An 18,392-nucleotide genomic window follows, 5' to 3' on the forward strand; every position below is an offset into this window, starting at 1 on the left:
AGTGGTGGTGAAGGAGGCCATTTCCACCCTAGATTGTAAAGCGTTTCAAGTGTCTAGAAAAGCGCTATATAAATGTAATGAATTATTATTATGATTATTATTTACCTGCTCCAAGGTGACAAACCTCTCCAGATGCACCACGCTGTTGGAGTCCAGGACGACCTGGGAGCACAGCCAGCCGCCCAGCACCACCAGCAGGCTGGTGAAGACGCACAGCAGCCAGATGTTCACCAGCAGGTGGAACAACACCAGCCAGGCCACCAGAACACCGACGACCAGCAGGCCCCTCTGTCCGACCAGCTCCATGGGCCAGCGCCAGGCCCCGCCCCGGGGGGTCAGTCTCAGGCGCGGAGACCCCTGGTGGGCGTCGGAAACCACCTTGAAATGAAAACAGAACAGAGTGAGTTAAAGGTCCTGTGTCGCACGAGATGCTAAGTGGAGGGCTGCTTCTCTCAAAGAGCACCTACGGGAGGCTGCCATTCGAAACTGGCCCCCGTAAATGTCCAAACCCCACCCCACCCCACCCCACCCCCTCCTAATGTACAGTTTCCTCCCCATCGTATGTATATTTTCTGTTAGGATCTCCGTTTAACAGTACTGTATATTTGCATATCTTGTATGTCACAAATGTCATGATATATATCTGTATGTCGTGTATGTCATATATGTCCTGATGAATTTAAAATGGGGGACCCTGATGTAAACAAGACGAAAATCTCTCTCTGGTCTGCATCCCCTTCTTAACAATTGTGTGTATTGAGCCGTACTGTATTGTACCCATTCTGCAATCTGTTAATTAAAGTTTTCAATCAATCAATCCCTTCCATTGTGTGACTAGCAGTAGCTATAGCTGGACAGCGTGAGAGTGTGGCTGGTGTTAACCCTTTCACTGCCACACGACAGAAGGTTAGCCCTTTCACTGCCACACAACCGTCGGTTGTGTGATAGTAAAGGGTTAACCTTCTGTATTGTCACAGTGAAAGGGTTAACCGGCTGTCGTGTGGCAGTGAAAGAGTTAAATGGTAAACGCCTAAACAGTTTTATAGAACAGCTTTTATCCAAAGTGCACACAACGACGGCGACCATGCCAGGTGCCAACAACCTGCTCATCGGGAGGAATTAGGCGTCTAGGTGTTGGGTGCCTTGCTCAAGGGCACATCGGCACGCTGCCCCGGAAGAGCAGGAATCGAACCGGTAACCTATACCGATCACCGGACGATTGCTCTACCTCCTGAGCCTCTGTCGCCCCTAAAGGACCCAGCATTAGCTAGATGGATAAACAACAGCAGAACAGACAGTGTTTGTGTTTGGCCACGAAGAGGTTAACTGAGATTGGTGGTGTTTATGTACAGTATGCACTTGGGGGTGATTTGTGATGAGTATGCGCTCGTTGAAGGGTTTCACATGTTTGTGGTCCGTGTGAATCTCGTGGAAAAGCAGTGCAGAGTTATTTTAATCAATACATTCATTATTGTAATAATAAATAATAAACACAGCATTCATTATTGGGTGAGTACAGAGCGCGACGACAATGACGCGGAGGGGGAATATGGTACTATGACAGACAGTACTGTATATTTGTAGATCTGGTATGTCATAAATGTCTGGATGTAGCAGTACTGTATATCTGTATGTCATGTATGTCATAAATGTCATGATATATATCATGTCAATATGAATTGAAAATGGGGGACCCTGATGTAAACAAGACGAAAGTCTTTCTCTGGTCTGCATCCCCTTAACAAGTGTGTGTATTGAGCCGTACTGTATTGTACCCATTCTGCAATCTGTTAAATAAAGTTGTCATTCAATCATGATTACTAACAGTAGGTGACGGTTATTGACCCGTTAGCTTAACTAACTCCCTACTCGTGGCTATGTATATTGTGCTGATAACAGTATAATATATAATAACAGTAGCTAACGTTAGCTGTGTGGCTGTATCGACGATAAACAAGTTCATTACGAGACTAGCTCACTTTATAAAACACTTAACTTGCACAGCGTTACGGGTCGTTATGGTTAACGTTACATATATTCTGGGTAACTTACGAAACTAGTTGTTATCTGCTGCTGTCTCAACGGTGAACCCTCTTCTGCAGCATCTTCACAGCTGCAGCTCCGTGTGTTTGTTTACTTCCTGGATCGTGACGTCATGTGACAGCTGCTCTGCTCTGTCTCCTCTGCTGACGTCATTAGAACAGATAGACTCAGATATGCATGAATGATGAATGAATGAATGAATGAATGAAAACTTTATTTAACAGATTGCAGAATGGGTACAATACAGTACGGCTCAATACACACAATTGTTAAGGGGATGCAGACCAGAGAGAGACTTTCGTCTTGTTTACATCAGGGTCCCCCATTTTCAATTCATAGTGACATTTATGACATACGCAACATACATGACATCATGACCTTTATTTCATTTCATTTCAAACCTTTATTTATACTCGTGAAAGCACTGAGGTTTCCCTCATTTACAGTGATGACGAGTTAACAAAGGACACAAATATCATAACAGTTAATAATTACAATGAATTACAATTACTACAATGATGGATTAAAAACAATTACATGATTCAGTACATAGGTCAAGTGCAATGCCTTTAAACTCCATGAATGACGGGAATGTTCCGAGCTTTAGAGTCTTTTGCAGGGTATTCCATGTGTATGGAGCATCGTAGGAGAAGGCAGATTTTCCAAGCTCAGACCGAACTCGAGGCACCATAAGCACAAGCCCATCATTCGAACGAGTTTGGTAGGTGACAGCACTCCAGACCAACAAAGATGTAATATAAGGTGGAAGTTTGCCAATAATTGCTTTGTAGATAAAAAGATACCCATGATAACTACGTCGCAACGAGAGAGATGGCCAGCCTACCCTCTCATACAAAAGACAATGGTGAGTATCATATTTGTCACGCGTAATAAATCTTAGGGCGGAGTGGTAGGCAGAATCCAAAGGCCTTAATGTAGACACAGACGCATGCCTGTAAATGACATCACCATAGTCCAATATTGACAAAAAAACAGCCTGTACAATTCTTTTCCTACAGAACATAGGAAAACTAGCGCGGTTACGGTACAAGAAACCAATATTTTGCCGTAATTTTGTAGCTAGGTTATTTATATGGAATTTAAAAGAAAGTTTATCATCCAGCCATATACCAAGATATTTATACTCACTAACTCTTTCAATATACAAACCATTTGCTGTTGTTAGGTGTTATATAAAAGAAGCAGTGAAGCCAGACCAGCACTCTCAGGTTCAAAATTTAATGGCAGCCTGAAACAAACATGTTTCGGAAATATGTATTCCTTCTTCAGTGTTATAGCTTGCCTTGTTGTTAGGTGTAGCATGTCATAATCTATAACCCTGGCTCTAGAAAACATCATAGACTTGGTTTTACTAGCATTAAGCACTAACTTGAGCTTAGCTAGAGCATTTTGGAGAGTGTCAAACGCAAGCTGCAGGTTCACAATAGCTTCCTGAACAGTATCCGCAATGCAGTAGACAACTGTATCATCCGCATAAAGATGAGCCTGACAACCTGCTAGTGCTGAAAGACTAGAAACAATATCATTAATATAGATTGTAAAGAGGACCGGCCCCAATACCGAACCCTGTGGTACACCCTTAGACAATGGCAGGAAATCAGATTGAAAGTTACCTGAATTCACAGATTGACACCTTGAAGATAAATAGTCGTGAAACCAAGCACAAGCGGCTTTATCCAGGCCAATGCTAGACTATTCAAAAGCAAGTGATGGTCTACTGTATCAAACGCCTTTGAGAGGTCTACAAAGAGAACTGCACAATGCTTCCCATTGTCCAGGGCTGAAATAATGTCATTAGTGACAAAAGTAACAGCTGTAATAGTACTATGATTTGCTCTGAAACCTGATTGGTGAGTACTTAGCACTGAGCAACTTGAGAAAAAGGTTTTTAATTGGTTGTTTACCAAGGTCTCCAGTGCTTTGGCTAGGCATGATAGTTTGGAGATAGGATGATAGTTATCCATCTTATCCCTATCCCTATCCCCCCCTTTATGCAAGGGGAGCACCTTGGCAGATTTCCACACTTGCGGGACTATGCCAGATGCAATAGAAAGGTTAAAGATGTGTGACAATGGCTCACAAATGACAGGGGCTGCCAGTTTTATAAAAAAATAGTCTAAATTGTCCACACCAGTAGAACACTTAGGGTCTATGGATTGCAAGATATTGAGAGTTTCACTAGATGAAAATGGCTGGAAGGAAAATGTAGGTTTATGACATAGGGACATACATGACATACAGGTATATAGTACTGTTACATTTGTGACATATACGATATGAAAATATACAGTACTGTTACCCAGAGATCCTAACAGAGATTATATACATATGATGGGGAGGAGACTGTACATTAGGGGGGGGTGGGTGGGAGAGAAATATACATACGGTGGGGAGGAAACTGTACATTAGGAGGGGGTGGGTGGGTGGGAGAGAAATATACATACGGTGGGGAGGAGACTGTACATTAGGAGGGGGGGGGGTGGGTGGGAGAGAAATATACATACGGTGGGGAGAGAACATATGATGGGGAGGAGACTGTACATTAGGAGGGGGTGGGGGGTTTGGACATTTACGGTGGCCAGTTTCGAATTGCAGCCTCCCGTAGGTGCTCTTTGAGAGGCCAGCTATCTATCGATAGATATATCGATAGACACACTACACTTACGCGTTACATGGAGCTCGCAAGCTCTAATCAACATTCATTCATTCAATTATTATATATATATTCAATTTAAACACTTTTTAACACTACACCATTACAATCTCATTACAAAAAGATTTGCACTACATCTTTACCTCATTTTTGCATTTGTTTGCATTTTGTACTTTAGTTTTGTATATTGTATATTTTGTATAGTGTTTGGTCTTTATTCATTTAACTTTTTTACCGTATGAAGCACAATCTCAGGAGGCTCGTACAGAACCAAGCATTTCACTGTAATGCACATGTAGCTTATACGTGACAAATCAAACAACACTTGAAATGTGAACTTAAGTTTCATGTTCAAGTTCAAGTTTGCTTTTATTTGTCACGTATAAAGTACATGTACATCATCGTACAGGGTGACAGTGGCTCAGGAGGTAGAGCGGTCATCTGGTAATCAGAAGGTTAGGGGTAGACAGTGGCTCAGGAGGTAGAGCGGTCGTCTGGTAATCAGAAGGTTCCTGGCCTTGGTATAAACGCTGATGCCTGCTCTGGGCGCAGGAGTATAGGCTTCAGCGTTTATTTGGAATATGAAGCTTATAGGGCGGCTAGGTGGTGCAGTGGGCAAGGCACTCATCACCAATGCTGGAGACGCTGGGTTCGAGCCCAGCTCTCCACATTGTTTTCAGTTTGGCTGGTCGTCCGTACTAATACAATTGGCAGTATTAGAGGGTGGGAAACTGATGGGTGGGGATCGGACGTTGTGGACAGCGACTCCTACAGGTCGGTTGGTGCGCCTGCGCAGTAGAATCAGGAAGCGATGGGGGCGGCGTCCCTCCAAAGCGCAGACCCCTGACGCTGAGAGATCGCGCCGCGCAGGTGAAAAGATGCGACGGCTGCTACCTCGAGTACCGGAGGGGACTCGTGCTATGTATGGCTTAGTCCACATTGCAGCCGGCTTGTGGGAGGCAAGAAACAGCGTTCGTGACAGGGGAGGGTTGAATTGGACGATACGAAATTGGGATGGGAGAAAAATTGAAAATGGGAGAAAAAGTGGATACAAAAAATATATATATGAAGCTTATACAAAATTGCTTTCAACTGCTGCAGTTTACAAACGTTAGGCTACAGTATCTCTGTGTTTCACAGTCTGCTGAAAAACAAGACATCTTCAGGTGAGTGACCTCCTTTACTTTTTCCAAACAAGTCTATAAAACAATAATAAGATTTAAGATATTCCTTTATTGATCCCCTTGGGGGAAATTCAGGCATCATAGCAGCATGGGGGGGAGGGGGGAGGGGAGGTACAGGTATGGGCAGGGTGATTGTAACGTTCTGGGTTTCTGTCCTCTCCCATTGTGGAGTACTTCACCCCCTCAGCGTACGGACTGCCCAGACCGTACAGGCTTTTAAATCACTCTTGAAAAACCTACCTGTTCTCCTTGGCCTTCTCCCCTACTTAACCACCACTAGACCCCTGGCCCTTCTATCCTCTTTGTTTTACTGTGTCCTACCAGTTTTTATTACTTTCATTGCTTTATTATGTTTTTAATCCTATATCTTGCACCATATTGTTTTGTTTTTGTTGCTTTCATTGCTTTGCTATGTTTTTTTTCTTTCTTTCTTTTAATCTTATACCTTGCCTCACACTATTTCGTTTTTATCAACTTGCTTGTGAAGCACTTTGGTGTCAGCTGCCGCTGCCTGGAAATGTGCTATACAAATAAAACTGACTTGACTTGACTTGACTTGTTCTCTGTAATTAGCACTGATTGACTGTCACCTGTGGTTTGTTGTCACTAATTACTGCGTGTGGTTTGCTGGGAGTTTGCCTTCATAGTAATCCCTTGTTTCTCTGTCTGTTGTCGGATCTTCACCAGAACTCCTGCGAGCAGTCGGCCTCGGACAAGAAGTGGGACCTCTTGTCTTTGCTGTTATTATTTAGTTCCTCTTTTCCTTCTTTACCCTCAGTTGTAGCCTGGCTACTTATTCGTTATCGTTACAGTATCTTGCTCTAGTGATTCTGATAATAAAATAACACGTATGTTTGAGAAGAGCAACCACATCTCCGTCTCCTTATTACCTTCTTCTATTGGACTCAACTCCTACCTTGAATCGTAACAGAAGATCTAAACATTATGAATTCCACAGAAGGATTCCGGGAGGAATTGGAGGCTCAAAGAGAACAACTGAGGGTCATCACCAATCGCCAGCTGGAAGTAGCCAACGAACTGGGCCGTCTGGGAGACCTATCCAACTCGTCCCAAGAAGCAGTAGCCGCGTCTGGAGCCTCGTCTGCCGGCGGGGAGGATGGGCAGGTACGTCCATTTGGCCGTGAAGAGGCTCGACAACCACGGCTGCCGCCGCCAGATCGCTATGGAGGAGCTGTGGAAGGTTGCCGGGAGTTCGTCACCGAGTGCTCTCTTGTGTTTCAATTACAGCCTCGTACATTCCCTACTGACATATCTAAAGTTGCATATATAATCACTCTTCTTACAGGTCGTGCTCTTTCTTGGGCCACAGCGGAATGGGAAGGTGGGTCAGCGATCTGCCGCAGTGCGGCTGCCTTCACCCGAGAGTTGCGACACGTGTTCGATACCTCTCGGGTGATATCCATCTATGAAGCCGGTGGGCGGCTCATCTCCTGCCGGCAAGGTAGTCGCTCTGTGGCAGATTACGCAATCGATTTTCTGCATTGTGGCTCGGGAGAGCGGCCTGGCAGGAAATTCCCTGTTGTATATTGTTTGTGCAAGGTCTTTCAGGGCGGATGCAGGATGAGCTATCTTTACAGGAGCTACCTGGAACAACTGGATAACGTCATCAACTTGGCTATACGGATGGACAACCAACATCGGGAGAGGGAACGCGAGAGGGAGGCTTCGTCACAGGTACTCTTCCGCACTTTTTCCGGTGTCGAACCAGCTATGCATTACACAAGAGAGAGCCTGGGTGACGAGCCTGTCAGACGCAGAGAGACAGAGGCGGATCGACCAGAAGCGTTGTTTCCGGGGGAGTTATAGCAGGTGGGCATTTTACCTGTGTCACTGATGATTCACACACTTTTTTTAATGTCACTGTTGGGTGGGGGAATTCTCTCAAGAAGACCAGGGCATTAATTGATTCGGGGGCGGCGGGTAATTTAAATCACGTGGGATTAGCACTTGAGTGGGGGGTCCCTCTGGAGACACTGGAGGTACCTATCCCGGTTCAGTCATTGGACGGTCGACCACTGGGTAAGTGGGTAGTGGGCTCATTACCCAGCGCACGGCGCAGCTGTGTCTCCAGGTGGCCGGGAGTGAGTGGGAATGGTTACAATTTTATGTTGTCATGTCTCCCCATTCTGCCATTGTCTTAGGTCATCCGTGGCTAGCAGAGCATAACCCTTGTATTAATTGGGCTACGGGTGAACTCTCTATGGGGAGCGGCGTTAAGTCGTTTTCGGCGAGGGTTCACCCGCACCTTTTTCTTCTTCTCTTTTGTCTCCCTTTTGTCTCTCCAGGATGGTGGTGAGCGTTGCAGACTCTGCCACATCCCCCAATTCCGATTTAGCAGGTGTACCTGAGATTTATTGGGACCTGGCGGAGGTTTTTAGTAAAACTCATGCGAAAGCACTACCGCCTCATAGATCTTACGACTGCCCATTCATCTTCTTCCTGGTACCTCTCCACCCCTTGGGCGTATGTTTTCTCTCTCTCACCCTGAGACAGTGTCCATGAATACCTATATTCAGGAGGCACTGTCCGCGGGGCATATTCGTCCGTCCACATCCCCTGCAGGCGCTGGGTTATTTTTTGTAGCAAAAAAGGATGGTAGCCTGCGGCCGTGCATCGATTATAGGGGGTTGAACGACGTTTCCATCAAGAACCATTACCCCTTGCCTCTCATGGACACCGCCTTTGAGTGCTTACAGGGGGCGCAGGTCTTCTCTAAGCTTGATTTACGTAATGCATACAACCTGGTCAGGATTAGAGAGGGAGACGAGTGGAAAACTGCATTTAACACGCCCAACGGGCATTACGAGTACTTAGTTATGCCCTTTGGTTTAGCTAATGCTCCGGCAGTTTTCCAAGCCCTAGTTAACGACGTGCTGCAGGATTTAATCAGGGTGCCAGTCTTTGTGTACTTAGACGACATCCTAATTTTTTTCCGCGATATGGTGCAACACCAACAGCATGTTCGTCAGGTGCTACAGCGTCTCCTTAAGCATCAGCTGTTTGTTAAGGCAGAGAAGTGTGTTTCACACTGACACCATTTCCTTCCTGGGCTTTGTGTTGACGAAGGCCGATCTTCGCATGGATCCAGCCAAGGTGAGTGCAGTCCTGGACTGGCCACGCCCTTCGTCGCTCAAGGAGTTACAGCGTTTTTTGGGCATTGCAAAATTTTACAGCCATTTTATTCGCAATTTTAGCGCCTTAGCCACAGATCTCACTAAGGCCTCTCTCCCTGGCTTTGAATGGTCACCTCGGGCAGAGTCGGCCTTCTGCAACCTCAAACGTCAGTTTACCTCCGCCCCTGTACTGATCCGCCACAATTCGGAGGCTCCGTTTATTGTGGAGGTGGATGCCTCCGATATCGCAGTGGGGGGGGTGATCTCTCAGAGATGCTTAAAGGACGGGAAAGTGCATCCTTGCGCTTTTTTTTGCACCGGCTGTCTTCGGCCGAAAGCAACTACGACGTGGGTAATCGGGAGTTGTTGGCAATCAAGTTGGCACTGGAGGAATGGAGACATTGGTTGGAGGGGGTGGCACACCCTTTCATTGTTTGGACTGATCATAAGAACTTGGCTTACATCCAGGGGGCTAAACGCCTTAATGCTTGCCAGGCCAGGTGGGCGTCATTCTTCACTCGATTTCGATTTTCCATCTCCTACCGGCCCGGTTCCAAGAATGTCAAGCCTGACGCTCTGTCACGCCAGTTTGACCCCCCGGACCGGGAGGAGAAGCCCCATCCTATTATTCCACAGGCTCTTATTTTGGCTCCCGTGTCATGGGGCATAGATAGGGTGGTAAGATCGGCTCTGGCACGGGAGCCCGATCCCGGTGGGGGTCCTCCGGGGCGGATGTACAGTATGTGCCCAAGGCTGCATGCTTGCGACTGCTGCAGTGGGCACATACCTCCTCCCTCACCGGCCACCCTGGGGCCGCCAGAACCATGGAGTTTATCCGTAGGAGGTTCTGGTGGCCTACAGAGGAGGGGGATACGCGATCCTTTGTGGCGGCCTGCCCGGTGTGCGCGCGCAGTAAGACCTCTGGCCGTGCACCGGCGGGTCTCCTCCGCCCGCTTCCTATTCCCAAACGTCCCTATTCGCACATATCCTTGGATTTTATTTCTGGTCTTCCCCCGTCAGATGGGTTCACTACCATCTTGGTGGTAGTGGATCGCTTCTCTAAGGCGGCCGACTTCATTCCCCTCCCCAAACTTCCCTCGGCTCGAGAGACGGCTGACCTGGTGGTGCAGCACGTCTTTCGGGTCCACGGGCTTCCAGTGGATATTGTGTCTGACCGGGGCCCTCAGTTCACCTCCAGGTTATGGAAGGCATTTGCCTCCAGCCTCTGCGCCTCCATCAGCCTGTCGTCTGGGTTCCACCCGCAGTCCAACGGGCAGACGGAGCGTGTCAACCAGGATCTGGAGGGGGTTCTGAGGTACTACGTTGCCGGTTGTCCGGCGACGTGGAGTAGGAGGTTGGCGTGGGCAGAGTACGCACATAATACCCTCCTCTCCTCCTCTACAGGTATGTCTCCCTTTCAGTGTCAGTATGGTTTTCAACCTCCCCTTTTTCACGAACAGGAGCGGGAGGCTGAGGTGCCGTCGGTCCAGGCCCACGTGGCTCGCTGTCGCGGGACGTGGAACCGGGTTCGGACGCCGCTACAGAAGGCCTCTGTTAAGGCTCAGCGGCAGGCTAACTGCAAGCGTCGTCCGGCTCCGGTTTTCCGTCCTGGGGAGCAGGTTTGGCTTTCCACCCGTGATCTCCCTCTTCGGGTGGAATCCAGGAAGCTGGCTCCTCACTTCATAGGACCCTTTAAAGTGGTTCGTCGGGTGTACCCTGTGGCTTACAGGTTGCTGCTTCCAGCTTCCTCTCATTGCCCTTGTCCCCGCCACTTCCCGCGGTTCCCCCGCCCCACATCCTTGACGGTCAAACTGTCTACACGGTGCGGAGGATCTTGGGTTGTAGGCGGAGGGGTAGGGGGTTTCAGTTCTTGGTGGATTGGGAGGGGTACGGGGTAGAAGAGCGTTCCTGGGTGCCTCAAAGGGATATCTTAGATCACAGCCTTATTTTCGTCGGCTGCATCCCGAGGCCCCTAGGTGAACATCAGGTGCCGTTCGTCGGGGGGAGGTACTGTAACGTTCTGAGTTTCTGTCCTCTCCCAGGAGTGGAAACCCTACTGCCATTCTGGAGTACTTCACCCTGTTCTCTGTAATTAGCACTGATTGACTGTCACCTGTGGTTTGTTGTCATTAATTACTGCGTGTGGTTTGCTGGGAGTTTGCCTTCATAGTAATCCCTTGTTTCTCTGTCTGTTGTCGGATCTTCAACAGAACTACTGCGAGCAGTCGGCCTCGGACAAGAAGTGGGACCTCTTGTCTTTGCTGTTATTATTTAGTTCCTCTTTTCCTCCTTTACCCTCAGTTGTACCCTGGCTACTTATTCGTTATCGTTACAGTATCTTGCTCTAGTGATTCTGATAATAAAAGAACACGAATGTTTGAGAAGAGCAACCACATCTCTGTCTCCTTATTACCTTCTACTATTGAACTCAACTCCTACCTTGAATCGTAACAGGTAATAGTATAGAAGACATGAATACAGGCAATAGATTTATAGTAAAAATAGTTTAAAAAAAATGTTTAAATAGACAGTGTAAACGGGGCGGCTAGGTGGTGTAGTGGGCAAGGCACTCGCCACCAGTGTGGAGACGCTAGGATTCGCGTGTTCGAATCCAGCTCTCCACATTGTTTTCAGTTTAGCTGGTCGTCCGCAGTAATACACATTGGCCGTATTACGGGGAGGGAAAACTGAAGGGTGGGGATCGAACGTTGTGAACAAGCGACTCCTACAAGTCGGTTGGTGCGCCTGCGCAGTAGAATCAGGAAGTGTCGGGGGCAGCGTGAGCCTCCCACGCGTTACTCCTCGACACTGAGAGATCGAGCTGCGCAGGTGAAAAGATGCGACTGCTGTTACCTCAAGTACCGGAGGGGACTTGTGCTATGTATGACTTAGTCCACATTGCAGCCGGCTTGTGGGAGGCAAGAAACAGCGTCCGTGACAGGGGAGGGTTGAATTGGATGATACAAAATTGGGATGGGAGAAAATATAGAAAAATGGGAGAAAAAGTGGATCAAAAACAAAAAAAAAAAATAGACAGTGTAAACAATACAACCAATGCATCTGAGCGTATAATAATAATAATAATAATAATAATAATAATAATAATAATAATAATAATAATAATAATAATAATAATAATAATAATAATAATAATAATAATAATAATAATAATAATAACAACACTAGCAATAACAATAATAAACTCCAAATAATCCTTTAGCTTGCAATATAAATAAATACCCGATCGAATAGAGGATGTATTTAGAAGGACAACATCACCCTCGTTCTCCCGATTTTCCTTATTTTTTTTGAACAAGTCCGAACCTCTTTTGTTTGGCTTGGAGACATTATTACGTTGGAGTGAGTGATTGAGGAACGGGGGGGGGGGGGGGGGGGGGGTGAGGTCTGTGGGCCGGGGTGAATAGTATAACCTCACTAATCTAATTTGTTCAGTGTGGTTGAACCTCGAGCCGGTGTGGGAAAATATTTCAGGGGGGAGCCACACGGTCCCTCATTAAAATACGACACGTATACCATGTCATGCCGTGTGTGTGACTCCCACATTATTAACATTAACGTGTGTTGTCGGGCCTTACAAATACATTTGATTTGATTTGATTTGATTTGATTTGATTTGATTTGATTCTACGCCACGCTCTCGTGACGAAGACTCCGCATCAAGGCTCCAGGACAATCTGCTTCACAGGGATCTATCCGCTCTCCTTTAGCCATGCATAGGTTTATAATGACCACGTACGAGACGTTACCTTTGATGAAGGTGAGTGTGGGGTCTGTCTGGGTGAACCTGTCCTTTGATGAAGAGGTGAGTGTGGCGTCTGTCTGGGTGAACCTGTCCTTTGATGAAGAGGTGAGTGTGGCGTCTGTCTGGGTGAACCTGTCCTTTGATGAAGAGGTGAGTGTGGCGTCTGTCTGGGTGAACCTGTCCTTTGATGAAGAGGTGAGTGTGGGGTCTGTCTGGGTGAACCTGTCCTTTGATGAAGAGGTGAGTGTGGGGTCTGTCTGGGTGAACCTGTCCTTTGATGAAGAGGTGAGTGTGGGGTCTGTCTGATTGATTGATTGACATTTTTATTAACAGATTGCAGAATGGGTACAATACAGTACGGCTCAATACACACAATTGTTAAGGGCTTGCAGATCGTCTTGTTTACATCAGGGTCCCCCATTTTCAATTCATCATAACATATATGACATACATGACATACAGATAGACAGTACTGCTACATCTATACATTATTATGACATACCAGATCTACAAATATACAGTACTGTTTATGAGTATACAAAAGGAGTCTGAAAAGAGAGTATATACATTTGAGGGGGAAGAAACTGTACATTGGGATGGTTGAACCAGGGCTTTGATGGTGAGTGTGGGTCCGTCTGGGGCGGGCGAACCGGGGGCTTTATAGTTCTTCAGTTTCACGTGAACTATTACCCATTTAAACTCATTTGAGATATGACTTCAGTCATGTATGCACGTATGTTGCAAATAGATCGATCAATCTAAACTGAATACCATAGTTTTTTGTTTTGTTTTTCATTCACGACCAAAATCAACCAGAGGAGGTGCTTGACCCAAACAAGTTCTGTTCTATTTTCGTTTTTTGTTTCTGTTTCCAAAATGGAATATTCTCACAATACTCCACGACGAGCCTCTCTCGTCTCAAGGTGTCGCGTGTTGTGTCGCAGGTTTCTGATTCGCCTCATGGTGTCGACAGCAGGCAGAGGAAGCCCTGGAGGTCTTTACTCAAGATGATCCCTCAAGTGGCACTGTGCAAATTCTGTAAGTGTTCACCCTTTTATCCTTTATATATGTACCGTCATTCATATTTATCTTCTCAAGTAGTTTGTCTGGACCACTAGGCTCTGAACAGGTGAGAAAAGTTATGCCTAGAATGTTCTTCTTCATATTCAAGGACATGGCAAATGTTTTGGCCCTACTGTATATGATAATTATTATTATTGTGTATTTTATTGCCACGCTGTAGGTCGAGGGGGCAAGACCCAATACTTTTGCTCTTTTTGTCTGTGAATATGACAAAGATGCAACAATAGAGCTGAATCTGAATCAGTATCTAAAGGTTTTAAACACTGACACTAACAAGGACCTGAGGGACCAAATTATTTGTCTTTTCCCTGAATGCTTAAGAAGTTAAGTAAGGTATAGAGATCATAGTGTGTGTGTGTGTGTGTGTGTGTGTGTGTGTGTGTGCGTGCGTGTGTGCGTGCGTGTGTGTGTGTGTGTGTGTGTGTGTGTATGTGTGTGTGTGTGTGTGTGTGTGTGTGTGTGTGTATGTTATTATCTGTTTTCCCAAACTACACTAAATTATTATTTGGTGTACTAATGTAGTACTATAGACAGTATTGTCTTGGTATTTGTTATCATTGTGAAATTGGCAATGTTTCAAAATCATGTCTTTGGGGATATCATTATGGCTGAACAGAAGAGGGAAGATTAAAATCCATACATTTATAGTGAAAATATGGCATTTTAATTGTGCAAAAAAAAAGTGTGTTATTATGAAACTCAATCATGATTGGGAGCAGCTTTTGTTTCCTGATCAAACATCCTGAGTTGTTGGTTTGTTTCCGACGAGCTTTCTCCTCTAAGGAACGTTACGTTGGTCTGTTGCTGCTGTTTGTAATAGTTCTCCTCTCTGGAGGAAAGGAACGTTACGTTGGTCTGTTGCTGCTGTTTGTAATAGTTCTCCTCTCTGGAGGAAAGGAACGTTACGTTGTTCTGTTGCTGCTGTTTGTAATAGTTCTCCTCTCTGGAGGAACAGAACGTTACGTTGGTCTGTTGTAGCTGTTTGTAATAGTTCTCCTCTCTGGAGGAAAGGAACGTTACGTTGGTCTGTTGCTGCTGTTTGTAATAGTTCTCCTCTCTGGAGGAAAGGAACGTTACGTTGGTCTGTTGCTGCTGTTTGTAATAGTTCTCCTCTCTGGAGGAAAGGAACGTTACGTTGGTCTGTTGCTGCTGTTTGTAATAGTTCTCCTCTCTGGAGGAAAGGGACGTTACGTTGGTCTGTTGTTGCTGTTTGTAATAGTTCTCCTCTCTGGAGGAAAGGAACGTTACGTTGGTCTGTTGCTGCTGTTTGTAATAGTTCTCCTCTCTGGAGGAAAGGAACGTTACGTTGGTCTGTTGCTGCTGTTTGTAATAGTTCTCCTCTCTGGAGGAAAGGAACGTTACATTGGTCTGTTGCTGCTGTTTGTAATAGTTCTCCTCTCTGGAGGAACAGAACGTTACGTTGGTCTGTTGCTGCTGTTTGTAATAGTTCTCCTCTCTGGAGGAACAGAACGTTACGTTGGTCTGTTGTAGCTGTTTGTAATAGTTCTCCTCTCTGGAGGAAAGGAACGTTACGTTGGTCTGTTGCTGCTGTTTGTAATATTTGTACAATTGTGTTATTGTCCACGATGTGGTCCAGTATAAACACTCATTAGAATAAAAACAACACTACAGTGGGATGGAATATTTATTTAACAGAGCTGTGCAATTGAGCAGTAATGTGCAAATAGTAGGAACAGGTATGAAGAGTTTTGATTGTATATATATATCGTTCCACTACAATATGGGGGGGGGGGACCCTGATGTAAACAAGACGAAAGTCTTTCTCTGGTCTGCATCCTCTTATATAGCAGTTGTGTGTATTGAGCCGTACTGTATTGTACCCATTCTGCAATCTGTTAAATACAGTTTTCATTCAATTTCATGGCCTGAGCGAAGAAGCTGAGCCTTATTATTGTTATTATTGTTGTTGTTGTTGTTATTATTATTGTTGTTATTAAAACCCTTTCACTGCCACACGACAGAAGGTTAGCCCTTTACTATCACACAACCGACGGCGATGCTCCATCATTAGCATCATTAGCTCCGCAAATGCGGAGCTAATGATGCTAATGATGGAGCATCGCCGTCGGTTGTGTGATAGTAAAGGGCTAACCTTCATGTATTGTCACAGTGAAAGGGTTATTAACCGGCTGTCGTGTGGCAGTGAAAGGGTTATTATTATCATTAATGGTGGTGGTGGTCTTCACTGTCCCCCCCTCTGTGTCCCTCAGTCCCTCCTCCATAGTGGTGGTGGTGGTGGTCTTCACTGTCCCCCCTGTGTCCCTCAGTCCCTCTGGCCATAGTAATGGTGGTGGTGGTCTTCACTGTCCCCTCTGTGTCCCTCAGTCCCTCTGGCCATAGTAATGGTGGTGGTGGTCTTCACTGTCCCCTCTGTGTCCCTCAGTCCCTCCATAGTAATGGTGGTGGTGGTCTTCACTGTCCCCTCTGTGTCCCTCAGTCCCTCCTCCATAGTAATGGTGGTGGTGGTCTTCACGGTCCCCCCCTCTGTGTCCCTCAGTCCCTCTGGCCATAGTAATGGTGGTGGTGGTGGTCTTCACGGTCCCCCCCTCTGTGTCCCTCAGTTCCTCTGGCCATAGTGGTGGTGGTGGTGGTCTTCACGGTCCCCCCCTCTGTGTCCCTCAGTCCCTCTGGCCATAGTAATGGTGGTGGTGGTGGTGGTCTTCACGGTCCGTGGGATCCTCGGGGACCCTCTGCTCGAGTGCCTGCAGGACTCGGACTACAGCGAGCTACTGGCCGTCGTGGACCAGGGTCTCCCGCGCACCAAGACCCCCCGCCACGTGGCCGTCATCGGGGGAGGGATCGCTGGCCTGACCGCTGCAAAGTTTCTGGAAGACGCGGGACATAAGGTAATAATCATAATAATACTAATAATAATAAACTTTATTTGTAGCACCTTTCATACAGAAAGTGCAGCTCAAAGTGCTTCACAACAGAAACAAGATAAAGTGAGCAGATAAAGTGCAGACAGATCAAATCACAGTTTTTCACATTAGGAATATGAGCATCATGTCTCTCCGATACCAGATGCTCAGGTATTTATAATTCAGTATCAAATCAAATCAAATCAAATGTATTTGTTAAGGCCCGACAACACACGTTAATGTCCCCATGGGCCGGACACGTCTTCTTTAAGGCCCGACAACACACGTTAATGTCCCCATGGGGCCGGACACGTCTTCTTTAAGGCCCGACAACACACGTTAATGTCCCCATGGGCCGGACACGTCTTCTTTAAGGCCCGACAACACACGTTAATGTCCCCATGGGGCCGGACACGTCTTCTTTAAGGCCCGACAACACACGTTAATGTCCCCATGGGGCCGGACACGTCTTCTTTAAGGCCCGACAACACGCGTTAATGTCCCCATGGGCCGGACACGTCTTCTTTAAGGCCCGACAACACACGTTAATGTCCCCATGGGCCGGACACGTCTTTTTTAAGGCCCGACAACACACGTCAATGTCCCCATGGGCCGGACACGTCTTCTTTAAGGCCCGACAACACACGTTAATGTCCCCATGGGCCGGACACGTCTTCTTTAAGGCCCGACAACACACGTTAACGTCCCCATGGGCCGGACACGTCTTCTTTAAGGCCCGACAACACACGTTAATGTCCCCATGGGCCGGACACGTCTTCTTTAAGGCCCGACAACACACGTTAATGTCCCCATGGGCCGGACACAACAAGTCAAGAAGAAACATCACAATAAGTCAAGAGCAAAACAAAAACACCAGGGCCCTCATTCATCAACGTGTTCTACGCACAGATTTGTGCTTACCCTGTGCGTACGATCATTTCTAAGCAAAGAGTGGGATTCATCAATTTCGATTTGAACTTGACTCCGTGCTTACATCTACGCACAGGTCAGACCAGGCGTACCTGGCGCCCAGTGGTAGAATATATTATTACAACAAGGAAATGAGCTTCTGTGCATAATAACACTGGCATGTTCTGTACGAACCGTAGTTCATTATAGTTCATTGTAAAATAGCAACAGTAGTGTAATTATGGTCAAAACCCTATAAATAGCATTTGGAATAATAGATCTTTCTCTCAGAATGAATGCAGCATGGTTTATATAGCGTTATCGGAATATACGGGGTGTAGGCTACTGACTGACTGCGCTCCGCGTAGCTTGATTGATTGATTGATTGAAAAGTTTATTAACAGATTGCAGAATGGGTACAGTACAGCTCAGTACATACAATTGTTAATTGGGGATGCAGACCAACTTTCGTCTTGTTTACATCAGGGTCCCCCATTTTCAATTCATCATAAATCATAAAGCTCAACTCGTTATTATTTTGCGCAGACCGCAGAAACACGGGAACGTTTTGATTATATTTAAAAGGCTTTACGTTAAACGAAACAAGTGGAATTTCGAAGCTGTAAGCAGAATACAAGTCATATGAATATAGTGTTCTTCCCCCTTTTTACTGTATAAGAAAGAATAGAAAACGCATTGCAATGACACCAGATAGTGGAC

The 18,392-nt window shown here is 46.2% G+C and overlaps 2 protein-coding genes across 2 annotated transcripts in view; one reads left to right on the plus strand and one right to left on the minus strand.

The window, feature by feature from the left end:
• The window catches only part of snx19b (sorting nexin 19b), a gene marked incomplete at its 3' end in the record, with an annotated part of 130,309 nt that extends 128,184 nt beyond the window's left edge, over positions 1-2,125 (minus strand). The window contains exons 1-2 of the mRNA XM_084312035.1: positions 2,053-2,125; positions 106-378 (exon numbers count right to left, since the gene is read on the minus strand). Coding sequence (XP_084168161.1) covers positions 106-306 — 201 coding nt within the window. The 5' untranslated portion in view covers positions 307-378; positions 2,053-2,125. The remainder of the gene's footprint in view (positions 1-105; positions 379-2,052) is intronic.
• A 4,721-nt stretch (positions 2,126-6,846) lies between these two features.
• Positions 6,847-18,392, plus strand: part of il4i1 (interleukin 4 induced 1) — a gene marked incomplete at both ends in the record, with an annotated part of 29,792 nt that continues 18,246 nt past the window's right edge. Inside the window, 7 exons of the mRNA XM_084312046.1 lie at positions 6,847-7,026; positions 10,223-10,372; positions 10,496-10,588; positions 12,814-13,083; positions 13,743-13,836; positions 16,228-16,413; positions 16,525-16,748. Coding sequence (XP_084168172.1) covers positions 6,847-7,026; positions 10,223-10,372; positions 10,496-10,588; positions 12,814-13,083; positions 13,743-13,836; positions 16,228-16,413; positions 16,525-16,748 — 1,197 coding nt within the window. The remainder of the gene's footprint in view (positions 7,027-10,222; positions 10,373-10,495; positions 10,589-12,813; positions 13,084-13,742; positions 13,837-16,227; positions 16,414-16,524; positions 16,749-18,392) is intronic.

Source organism: Notolepis coatsorum (genome assembly GCF_963971535.1).
Source record: "Notolepis coatsorum genome assembly, chromosome: 1".
NCBI lineage: Eukaryota > Metazoa > Chordata > Actinopteri > Aulopiformes > Paralepididae > Notolepis > Notolepis coatsorum.